The following is a 13,275-nucleotide window of genomic DNA, read 5'->3' as shown; positions in this document are numbered from 1 at the left end:
AAAACCCTCCAAAACTTCATACTAGTGCACATTCAAGTCAAATGACGCTCTCCTGTTTTAGGATGCAAACCAAGCCTGACAGATACCCCGCTAACCTTCTGTCCTGGCACAATAATTTTTCCTTGACTTTACATGTGGCAGCTAGGCTGGAGAGATTAATATTCTTAACTGCACGGCCATTTAATCCCTCCTTGTCTTATTCCATAATCAATGGCATTTAATTCAGGTCTTTCTGTGGCTTTAAAACTGCTCCAAGCTTTGTTTAAACTTCTATAATTCCAACCCTTTAGCACACACGTAGTTTTATATATTGTGCATACTACTAGGTTAAAATAGATCCTTAAAATATAAAGTTAAGAATGACTTTACAGGATTGGAGCTCTAGTCTGACATGTTTTCCTTCTGTGTGCTGCAAATAATGGAGGTAAGCGAATGACATTTTCACAAACCTTTGAATTACTCAGTTATAAACAGCAAGAAAAGAGTCAAGTAGAAATAGACATATACATAGCCACATGTATGCAAACTGATAAAACTAGGTCTATAATTTCCATATACCTTGAACAAGCAAACAAAAAACTTACCCGTGCCAACGTCAGTGTTCCTTGTTTACACACACTGCAGCGGACCCTCAGTTTCCCAGGTTTCACAGCTTGGCAGAAATTTTTGCAGAAAACATAAAAACTGTTGTAACTCGCTGCACCTGTCAGGAAGAAGAAAAAAAAAAAGAAAAAAGCATTTGATGTATACTGAAAATCAGTAACAAACTGTAATGAAAGGTTTCTATTTGACTGTATAAGTGATAAGTTAAAAAAAAAGTTTGACTAATTTTAAGGCCTAAAGATAGCATTGTGATCATCTTCTCTCGCCTGGTCTAGTTCTTAACACCTTTCAGTAACTCCTGCTTCTTGATAAATAGTTATAGGTGAACTACACCATAACCCCTAGAAAACACATCCTGTCTTGAGTTTGAGCTTAGCACTGATAAGCACAAACTGTAATCTTTGGCAAGTGATGTATGAGATTAATTACCCCAGCTCTCCACAATTTGCATCTTACTTCTAGCCTAAATTTGTTTAGCTGCAAGTTTTAGTGAGTTCACATTGCATGAAAATTTCCTTGGATGAAGTTTAAAAGATTAGTTTGACTGCTATCACAGCAAGAAAACAAATATTTAATTTAGCAAATTTAGTTCTATTCCTGGAAGACTGGGAACCATTTCTTTATTCTTGCTGGCAGCAGTATAACCTAGCAGAGTTTGTAAACTGCTGCCAAGATATTAGGCGAAGTAAATTTTCAAGGAAAATGAAATGAAACGCATTCTGTTCTGTGAAACTATGGAACAGGAGATGATATGCAGAGAGTTGTGTAAGCCTGGGGCAATGCTAATGAATTTGATTTCACATGCAATTCTGATCACTGTTTTGAGTAAAACACTTTTTAAGATGGCAATTGCTATTCCTCAGAAAATGATGGAAGACTCATATTATGGGCTTGATCTATACTAGCCATCTCCAAGTTCAGAGATCAAGCTTATTAGCAAGTTGATAATCAAACTGACAATCAGATTAAGTTGAACTGAGACCAGAATAAAGTTTTTACCAGATTTTTCCCACTATCAAGAACGGTTGTGGAGATTTGACCCATTTACAGTGGTGAACTTTACAATCAAAACCAGTTTTTTAGAGATCAGGTTTTTCACTGTCTTCTTCCCTATTCTCCTACTTCTCCCTACATTTATCAGCAATACTTTCTACCTATATTTGAATCCTAACATTAGCACAGCAAATATGACCTGGAATAATATTTTTAAACATGACCGATTTGCTTTATTTTTACATGTTCTTCACGCGATAAGGGTAAGACCCTGTGTTCTGCCAATGAAAATGCCTACCAATTTCATGTTACACCTATTACCACATGCCCTAACATACATGTGCAACTAGTTTCGAAAACTCAACTTCAGGGAACTATGTTGTCCAAAGAACTTCTTTTCTAGAAAAAAAAGATGTAGAGGTCTTCAAAGATGTACACTGCTGAAAGAAGAAATTTTGTAACACATGGTAAAAATAAGTATACAAAGGTTTTTCAAGGTCTTAGAAATGTAAGCTACAAAAAAGTACACCAGTGATTATCTCCAATATTAACTTTAGTTAACTGATCTATCAAGTATTTTCATTATCGTTCCCTGGGGAATATAAGTCCCCATAAAACATAAAAGCATAACAGAATTTCAACTGATTTATTTTTTTGGTAAAATTAACACACATCCGTACATTCACCCACATACAAATTTTCACACGAATAAATGCAACTCAAAAGGTTGAGAGCACACTTTGGTCTCTAACAGTTCTGAAATGAAACTAGTTCAACTAAAATAAAAAGGCATATGATGAACCATTTAATATATGGTAAAGTGTTGAGAGGTGATTCCAAACTAAATATGAAAAAAATTTGGCCATGTGGATCTTTATTCACTCATATTTTGCCCGAGGCTCCTAACACTAGGATTGAGAACACATCTGTATGTCTGGATTAAACTCCATTTGAGCTAGAATCCACAACAAAAATCTAAACTACAGTATTGCAAATAAGGAAGAATACACTTGCAAGTGATTGAATTTTACTTTTGGCAGTTCCTCTATGCGGGATCAGCAGGTCAATCAATAAAACAAAAGGGCGGTACCTTGAGCACAATTCAAAGGAAATACTGCATGACTTAAGTAAGCAAGAATGTTATTGCTAGTAGAGGTCCACAACAAACAAGATGATTTTAGCCACTTACTCCTGACTCTGCCTCAAGTGTAAGAAGTGAGACCAGAGCCCTTTACCTAGTTTGGTATTGCCAGTCTTCTCCCATTGCTCCGATTTCTTATATGGGCAGTCTAATGAGACTAATGAGACTGCTGCTTCTACTCTCATGCAGAAGCACTTATCCTGAGCAGATCTGTGATGCCACTACTCACGGTCCTAATTCAGACCTACTCTCCAGAGGGATTCCTGCCATGACTCTAATGAAACCCTTCCAGTCAAACAGAACCATCTTACTGAGTACCTGAGCCCTTACAGAATAAAATATTTGGTTAATTGGGCTGATGCCTTTCCTGATCCAGTCCTCCGCTCCCTGATGTCTTGTGTCCCTGTCTCACATTTTATACAAAGTTTATTTCAAGCAGTAAACTACTTGAGGCAGGAATCATGCTTTCTGCCTGCTTTGTGTTCTAAACTCATTCCATCTGGACCCAAAGATAAAATTATATTATTGGTAATACTCTGCAAAATATTCACAGGACAGTATGGCATAAATCAGCATGACTGAATACTGCAGAAAAAATAGCAGTCATAGGAGAGGCCTAAAATGAGACATATTGCTGATTTACTATAGAGGATAAATCTTATGCATTAGCTTGAAATTTACTCAGTGCAAAAATAGACTACGTTAGCTCAATATTCATTTTTCTTAGCACTTTTTTTTTTCTTTTTCATGAATATAAAAATTACCCCCAAACACATCCCCTATGCACAAATTTGAAACACAAGAAACAAATTCATAATATAATGGGTTGAAGCAGTTAAGCAGCACAGATCTATTCAGAGACCCGGAATAACTTTTGAAATGCCTACTATAGCAAGGCTGCTGGAGAGGCACAACACGACAAGAGGAATGTTCTGATTTTAGAAGGGAAGCGTAAATGGAGATGTTCAGCAATCCATCCACCATTTTATGTAGATGTGCTCATCTCAGTCTCACAAAGTGCAGTTACATCATTAGGTGTATGTCCTGAACAGCATCACCAGACGTAGTGTAGACTGAATTAAAAACACAAATGCTAAAAGTCAGCATACAGTACAATACTGATGGCCAGCAATAAACTCTTTACTGACTTGCTAATGTCACTGTGCATTTTAGCATTGGCCCTTGGCTGAGACTGCATCCCCTTGGGGTAACTGAAAGAAAAAGGAACAAAGAAATATGCTTTATGTAGCTGCTCTGACGTAGTAGAATTAATAAGAATTGTAATTAGGGCACCGTGCCAGTACTCACTAAAATTGCTGCAGCACCAACCTTAGAACCTCGTCTTTCCCCATTCAATCATGGCCTATAAGTTTTCATAAAGCTTTCCATTAATAATTTATAATACTGCACTCAGCAAGAATGTGCAGACACAGCAAATTCCAAGTTAAAAAAAATGGAAGTCCCTTTATAAATGCTGATGCTGATACTGAACTTGAGCATTAATGCCATAAATAAATAAATTAAATTATAACTACTAGTCTTCTTTGCAGTTACATACATTGGTGGGAGAAGAAAGACTGAAGGAAAAAAACAAATGTGCTGTATCTGCACTTACTCTTTTCTGAGGAGGTAAAGTCACAGCAATCTCAATTTTCAGGTCAATATTCCAAATATTTATTTGTGGAGCAAGGGTCCCATAATAGTCTCTTTTGACCATCAACAATTCACCCGACAGTCTAGACACTCTTTCCTAGCTTTCCCACACCACTGGTACACCAGCATGTCCTGTGAGTAGCCATTTGTTTTGAGTCTCTACCACTGTCTTACTTTTAGCCTTAAAGATGGTGCACAAGAATCTGTCATTTCGTTGACAAGTATTTTAATTTACTGTTAACTGGAAAAGATGCCACCAGAAAGTTGACCTTACAAACCTGAGTTTCTCTTAGATCCAAAAGCATTTTTCATTACATGATGACAGGCTAACTTTTTAGGAAGTCCAATATATCAAGCTTCAGATAAATCTGACTTGGGAACACAGATAAAAATTATTTCATTTTATTCGCATGCGATGAATTAGCAGACAAATAAATCATTTCCATCTGCATTGGTAAATCCCTCTCATAACTTGTTTCAACATAGCAGAACTCATTTAATGCATAACTGCCTGATGATGAACTACTGATAACTACTCCCCAGCTACAGATTAGTAGAAAAGTTCACAGATACCCTACTGTATTTTTATCTCTATCTGGACCTCCAGTTTGCTAATTACAGTATCATGCTAAATTGACAAAAACCTTACAAAGGTGAATATGTGATATCTCCTGCTTTCTTCTCTCCACAGGTCAACATGATCTGGTTTTTGATAAATTTTTGCTGGTTTTCACTCTTGTTCCTGGATTCTTTCAGATTCTTGCAAGTGTTAAGACTTTTCTCCAAGCATTTTCAGGAAATTCAATTAAGCTTTTAGGTTTAAAATTCCTAGAGTTTTCCATTGTTTTTAAAAAATGCCACCAGACACACACTCCCTCCTTCCATTCTTCCTATATATTATTTATTTTCTGTGAGTTCTAGAAGTTATTTCAATAGTTCCAAGATTCTATTCAATATAAGGAGGACAGTTACTTTGAAAGAATACAAATTATACTAATGTCTCAAAATAGTATCAAATTTAGAGTTATCCATGTGGCAGCAAGCAGAAAATAAGCATGAGATGTTGGAGGTTTTTTCTTGTTCTGTTTTTGTTTCTCTTTTTAAACTATAAGCAGTATCTAGTACCGATATTTTCCTAACAAAATTTCCTAACAAAAGTTGCAGTAAAACACAAAGCAAGAAACTAATTGATCAAGAACGGCTACTGAAGGTTCGAAGACCTTCCAGAATTCAAAGCAGAAGTATGCATAGGCTAACCTACTAAAACAGCTCTGGTAATGAGGTAAGTTATAGCCTCAGGCATGCAACAAGTGTGAGAAATAAATTATTTCAATTTTTATTATCTTTCTGTATTAACCCTCAAATAACATGACAGAAGAGATAAAGTAACATAACATATTAACCTAAATTCATCACATCTCCTTCCTAATATCCAGAAATAATTTCTCCAAAACACTGAGTTTAAGCCCTATGTAAACTGAATTGCTCAAACTAAGGCATCAGACATGGGGTTACAGATCAATTTTGGAAGTTTAATATCCTTCAGTGCTGTCATTCAGGAAGAGATGATAGTTCAAGAAAAACAACAACAATAATTTTTCTCTAGTATATTTTGTACTGAATGCACGTCTATGGATGTTTAATAGCTCCATAAATATATGAGAAAAAATTCTGAGCTAGAATCACAATGAGTACTATGTAATCAACATGGTGTCATGGTGCTGATTGCCACTTTTTCTACCAATGTTCTCATTTGAGTGAAGCTTGCAATTGTTGGAGAAACTTAATGACTTCCCACCTGGAAATATTGACAGTGTGTCTGAGGGCAATAATAGAGTAGGAGACAAGAGAAAGATCAAGAGAAAAGTGTCGGAGCAAGACAAAGTACCAGGAGACAGAGACATATCCTAGGTACTGTAACTTCCTCTCCGTAAGCTCCCCTGTAAGAATTTTTTCCCTGCCATCTCCACCTCAGGCTTAGTTATCCGTGTTCAAGAATGTCTAAGGTCTAGGGCCCACCTTCAAAAGCTTGGCTCAGCCTTCTAAGGGAATGACCAAGTTGTGAGAAAGAACTTTGAAAAAGTTCATACAAGGATAAAAGTAAAATGGCAGAGAGAAAGGGGTGTAGAGAGGGAGTCACTAGGCGAAGGATTCAAGGGGCAAAGTACCAACATGGGTAGTTATAAAATCCCAAATGAACAAATAAGGGGGTTATTTGGTCTGACTCTGTAAGTTGAGAGCCTACAGTTTAATGATCCAAGATACACAGGTGACAGGTTTAATGTATTCTCAATGGCTTCCATTAAAATCTTTCTCAATGTTTTTGCAATTAATTCAGATTCTTCTTTTCTCTTTAGTGTATTTTCTATATTAGCTATTTGTTGATGTAGATCTTTAGATTAGCCATAGAAAAGAATTGAGGAAAGTTCGAATAAGTCATACTGCAGGTTGTATGAGATCAGATCAACTGCTTCCTCCTGTTCAGTTTTAGAGAACTTACAATAAACTACCCCCACCTGAACAGCAGAAGACTGAGATAGAATTTTCCTAGTTAAAAAGTAGCAGTGGGTCTGACTGATAGATAAAATCTGTTGTTCTACTTTCAAAAGCAATTTAATTATCATTTTATACCTCAAACACCTCCAGTCACTTTTAAACAGTGGGACCCACTTTTAACAGGGTCAGGCTAATACATGTGGCTAATATGTACGAATATGTATGTATTTGCACATATGTGAATTATACATATACATGTATAATATATAATATATGAGGCACACACTTCGTTGGTGTATAACTTTAAAACGTTTAGTTAAGAATTCAGCAAACAATTCCTATTTTGCAGTTTTCACTTAGATATCATCAGATAAAGCCATTTATTACAGGCTAGTTTTAGTAAAATGGTTGGTGGTTTTCTCTATAGAGTTCATTTAATTATGCTGCTTTTTCTGGCCAAAAAAAATTATGAAGATATGCATGCAAAAGGCTGCTTATTTATGATCTATGTTGAGATCTGTCTTCTTATCCCAATGAGACATCCTCTCTCTTTTCTACCTCTTCAGAGCTAATTTCCTAATTTCCTCACAAATATCCCATCACAAAAAGTATTAAAACTGTCCCTTTAGCATTTTACATAAAAAGATAAAGTAGCTTTCTCTGATGTGTATCCCAGTGTTTTGTACTGTCTCCCCATTTAGATTTTTAAGCTCCTCAGGACCTGAATTACCTCCTTTTTTCCTGTGTTGTTAACGATGAACATGCTGTGGGAGCTTTATACATGTCAGTAATAGCACTGACCAATTATTTTGATATGCATCACTAGTTAATCAGAAAAAATTAGTCATAATGACTATAGACCTGATCCTGAAATCTCTAATCAGCCAAAACACCCATTATCATCCATATGACTGTTTAAGTGAATAAAATCTGAATAGGGATATTAGGAGCTAACCTACTGTTTTCATTTGAACTGCATTTTCATATAGATGATAATGATTACTGAGTTTTTCCTCTAACTCAGCTATTTAAAAGAGGACACAGCTACAGGAAGTCTTTCAACAGATGGAAAATTACATAAAGCTAACGTTGTTTCAGATTCCATTATATTTACATTTAGACTAGTTGTGATTTGTAAAATGTAGACTGACTGTCAGAGACCTTTCAGACCATTTTAGCAATTTGCACCCACATAATGGAAAATACATAGTTAGAAATGAAAAAAAAAAAAAAGTATTTTTCCAACTGTCTTAACTTTAAGGATTTTGATTCAATACAGTAGGAGGAAAAACATCTGTACTGTAAGGCCAGTAGTCTCAAAGTAGTGAAAATTTCTACATGAAGCTAAATTAAAAAAAAAAAATTGTGGAGGTTGCACTTCTTCACCTGAAAAAAAGGGAGATGACTTAGAAGATCCCCTTCACTTTCCAAAAATACAACTGGTATGTTCTGCCTCTAATCTTTTCTTTTTTTAACTGCACATCTTTATCTGCAAAGATCTCACAGAGCACATAGCTTTCCTCCCCAGACACATATATGCAGATGCACAAATTTATAAAACATTTCTACCTGTTGATGATACCTTTATGCTTTATGATGCCTATCTAATTTAGACCATGAGAATGGCATTTATTTGACAGCTAGATTCATCTAAACTGGTCGTGCTATATTCTAGTGAGAAAAATGGTCTCTTTTACTGTTTGATTCAATTCATCCTAAAGTAGATATAAAAAGATACAAATATGTCAGATAAATTGTACCTAAAAGGGTCTGTTTCTGTCTGTTGAGGGGATTTAGAACTACTAGGTGTGATAGAGATATCTACATTGTAAACATCTAAAATTAGGTGAGATGAATCACACTTGGTGATGCTGTACAGCAGAACTCACGACAAACAGCTACAATATTTTGTGGTATTGATAACAATATTAAGTAGACTAAATCTTAAAAAAAACCCAATTCGTTTTCCTGAGCTTCAAATACAATTTGCAGAATGTCTATGGATTTCAGGTAATTAAAGTATATGAAAGACACAGCTATTTAGAAAAAAGAAATGGACTTGTCGTTGTAAGGAGGACTACAAATGAAAGTAAGAAGATATTAAGAACAGTTGGAATTTGGCTGAAAAGGGTGTAATGCCTGTGTAAAAGGTGGAATATCGGAAGTACTTGACAAAGACAACAGGGGGTACATTTATCTTTTTAACTCCTTCCTTCTCAGTGAAAAATTCATGCATGCATAAAAACTAGAGGCTTCTATTAATTAAAAAAATGCAAAAAGAATAGTATTTGATCTATTTTAAATTTCTGGAATTTGGAATGGGATAGGGAAAAAGTTTATTAAGCTTTCTCCTTCAATCTTCATCATGAAAGAATCTTCTGCTTCCCAGAAACTTTCTGAGCCCCAGCATCATTTACCTTCACTTTCTTTCATATTTCACCCAAGTTCTTCCTTTATTATCTTGTTACCCAGCTAACTTCTGTAATTACCCTTCCCTCTTCTCATTCCCTTTCCTGACCTCTACATAAGCTTCACCTTTCTCTTACTTCTCATAATATACTCTCCTTCAGTTTGCGCTCTGATTTTCAGACAAAGGAGCAAACTAAAGCTACCACAGTTCATATTAACAATAAGTAATGAAGGCAGCAAAAAGGAAGACAATTCTGATGATTCTGCCAGGCAGCAAAACACAGGAAAAAAAAGGAAAAAAAAAAAAGAGAAAAAGATAATTTCATGAGACTGCTGAAAGCTTGGCAAATGAGACATGTGAGACAAACAGTGATACCTTGCATGTCAACAAAGTGTTCAAGACTAAGGGTATCAAAAGGTCTCCCTGCAAATGTATTCCTTGTGCATTGGGAAACCACTACGCATCAACCATGACATTCCCCACAAACCACCACTCTGACCTGCTTTTTACTTCATTGAAGGGACTGAGCATGACCTTCAGTGATCACAACTGGTTGGAACTGGCCTATTTGTAGTTGCAGGCAGGGACTTCTGGGTTTAAGCCTAAAAACATAAGGGGAAACGAAGCTGCTCCAGAAAACAAAGCATGGATGGCACAGCTCCTACAGTGTAGGCTTTAGTATGAGCAACAGATCCAGTTAAACACAGTTTCAGCAAATAAACCACGAAATGTTTATGAACTGAAATCCAGTTGTACTGATCAGCTCCAGCACAGTTTTGGTTTCACCTTTTTTGACTAAGTGGAATTTGAGAACGTGCACGCTGGTTTGAGATTTCTGTACGGACAGCAGCGTGCTTAGGGAAATAGCCATCACTGGACAGCTTCGCACCCAGAAATTGGTTGGAACTGGCCTATTTGTAGGAACATTCAGGTGCCAGGGTACAGCACAGCAGGGGAAGGACAAGGGAGCCAGGAGCCAATGGTGATGGTATGGCAAACAGCAGCCAGGGTCTGGCCAACAGGGGCTCAGACCCACCGCACTTGAGCAAGGTGAGCAGGGCAGGTGCTGGTCACTCACAGATCAGTGGTCACCAAGCAAGTCCATAAGAATGAGACTGGTGTCAGGAGGTCAGGACAGGAAATCAAATCAGCAAATCAAGGTCAGGATCAAGAAGATATACATCCAGACACAGCATACCTAACAACATAGCCCAGGCACAGAAGAAAGGTAAGGGCCTGGGCTTAAATGCAGCTTCCAGACCAGCAGGTTCACTGAGGATGGGTGAGGTGGAGATGTCCAACACGGCTTCCTGCAGCTCTTTATCACACAGCTCTTTTCACAGAAGTCTACTCCAAGGTTACGCAACTGCCCAATTTCACAGCTGGCCTTTGACATAACCAGTTAAACACCCAAGGATGGAGGGAGGTTGAAGAAGTTGCAGAGCCTGTTGCTGCCATCATACCAAGCATGTGATATCCCAGAAAATAACTATGTCATATCCAAAAATAAACAAACTACTGACAGATCACGGAAAGGGTAAAATATCATGAAATCATCTTAATATAGAATGCATGACAGAACTTAGGAAAAGAATTTAAAGAAACTACATTTAAATTTATAGAATGGATGCCTGCATTTGTAAATTGAAGATGAGATTGTATCAGCTTATTTATAGTTACAAATATATGATATTTTACAAAGGTGCATCTGTATAGATCATGCAGAATTTAGGCAACTACCGTTTTGACAGCACAGAATGTAAAATTCAAATTTTGCTTTCTTGATTAGTTTTAAATTTTATTCCTAGTGTTAGTGTGCAATCACAGTACCTAATTAGATCTTTCTTTTGACTGAAAGTTCAAATAACAGCAGACCCTCAGTCAAAATAATGGCTATTCCTACTGAGTTACTTCTCTGTATTAGCTTTCTACTTACTTCCAGTGTCCAAAAAACCCATTTCTACTCAATTAATGTTGTCCAGATATAGGTAAGCTAACATATCAATAGTAATTATCATAGTAACTATGAAAGGCTGGTAACAACAGAATTGCTGTTAGTTTAGTCTGTTACCCTATTACAAAACATTCTGGAAAAGTTCGTTTTTCAGAGAACCCCAGCAATAAATAGTGAGGTAGCAAAGTTGATGAAAGATAATTAACTTACTCAAGGTACTAAAACATTAGAAAAGCTTCCTTAGCAGTTTTTTTAATAGAAATTACACTGTTACTGAATAAAAAGGAAAATGCCCTTGTGGGCAAATAACTGGAAACATAGGAAACAAAGGTCAGGAATAAATGATAAATTTTCTCAGTGCGGTCCCTAAAGGCAATTGTGCTAGGGCAGAAGTATTCACCATCAGAAAAAGAGAAATGAACAGTGAAATGACAAAGTTTGCTGGTGACATGATTTTATTCAGGGTAGTAAAAATGAAGGCCAACTGGAAAAAAACATTGAAGAATGCAGGACGCTGAGTGACCAATAATAGAATGAAAAATGAAATTTATTGTAGATAAATGTAAGGTAATGTACATGGGAAAAATAATTTTCCACAAACAGTGATGGTTTTGACTAGTTATTACCACACAGAAACAAGATCTTGGAGTTATAATAGATAGTTCTATGTAAATGTCAGCTCAATGCTCAGTAGCAATCAAAAAAGTAAATTGAATCCTGGGAATTATTAAGAGAGGAACAGAAAAAGAAAACCCTAGAAAACAGTGTTGTATAAATGCTGTAAAAATCCTTGATGTGCCCCATTTTCAAGCATTGCACAGCATGTGCAATTCTACCCTTTCCATCTCAGAGCATGATACGGTAGAACTGAAAACATACAAAAAAGGGGGAATGGATAATCAGTAGCATCCATGGCACAATCACTTAAATAGACTATGACTTTTTGGCCCAAAAAAGCAACAGTTAAATAGGAATATCATAGAAGTCTACAAAATCATAGGAGATATGGAGAAAGTGATCAAGAGTGGGACAGCATCCTGGAATTTACTCTCATACAACCTACTGGCAGAAGCTATGGACTGCCAATAGGATACTATGGTAAATGAGTCTTTGATCTGAGCTAGTGTAGCCACTGTCATATTTCATGTAAGAAAGAGATGGAAGTTAACTGTTATTACATTTCACTGTGCTGCTCTGTCCCTTCAGAAAGACCGTAGCTTACTTGTAGTGGTCCAAACTATTTTGACCTCCAGGGTGCAACAGAAAAGGCACAGGACAGTCCTGCTTCGGTGCAACCCAGATCACGCCGTCTGCTTGGAGGCATTCTGTGTTCCTGCCCATGAAATAATTCTGACCCATGAATCTTTACCAAATAACTTTTAATTTTTTTTAATTTTTTTTTTAAAGTATAGATATTTATGCTCTTGGCTTTATCCACAAGGACCCACAAATAGTGAAGATATTTACCTCTGTTGTAGCAGGTACTTTAGTGATTAAATGACAACAGGCCTCTGTGCAATTCTTATGAGTTTAAAATATTAGATTATAAATCTTTACGTATTTTCTTTGCATTTCCTTGCTTGTCTTTCAATTTCAAGCTATCATCTTAAGCTTGAAAGACTAATCGTATTCTGCACTGCACCTTAATTTTCTGAAGAACGTCTCTTCCACAGTAATATTGTTTAGAGTATTTAGTGTCTCCACGTTGACTACAAAATGATCATAACTTGTATGTCAATGCTGTTTAAAAAGTGCTCTTTATTTTCTGTTATTTTGATAATGTTTTCAGTCTTTTTATTAGTTCTGATGCCTGTGTATTCAGAAGAGTAAGATCTGTCCAGCTACTTTTTATTTTTTGTTTAATTTACCATTCTAAAAATTACTTTTATAAAGAAATGTTATCTTGCATATTTTGATATTCAGAGACAATTTCAAAAAGATTCCAGCTGATGTAAAGAAACATATACCAAATAACCTGTTAGTAATGGCCAATTGTTGAGCATACAGAACATCAGTAATTTTGCA

General features: G+C 36.2%; 1 protein-coding gene across 1 annotated transcript in view; it reads right to left on the bottom strand.

Moving 5' to 3' along the window:
* The window catches only part of PRKN (parkin RBR E3 ubiquitin protein ligase), a 779,388-nt gene that overhangs the window by 485,597 nt on the left and 280,516 nt on the right, over positions 1-13,275 (bottom strand). Inside the window, exon 4 of the mRNA XM_074580279.1 lies at positions 585-703. Within this exon, the coding sequence (XP_074436380.1) occupies positions 585-703 (119 nt within the window). The remainder of the gene's footprint in view (positions 1-584; positions 704-13,275) is intronic.

Source organism: Larus michahellis, chromosome 3 (genome assembly GCF_964199755.1).
Source record: "Larus michahellis chromosome 3, bLarMic1.1, whole genome shotgun sequence".
NCBI classification, from domain to species: Eukaryota; Metazoa; Chordata; class Aves; order Charadriiformes; family Laridae; genus Larus; species Larus michahellis.
Note: the sequence above shows the minus strand (reverse complement) of the source record. Positions and strands in the feature narration are given on the sequence as shown.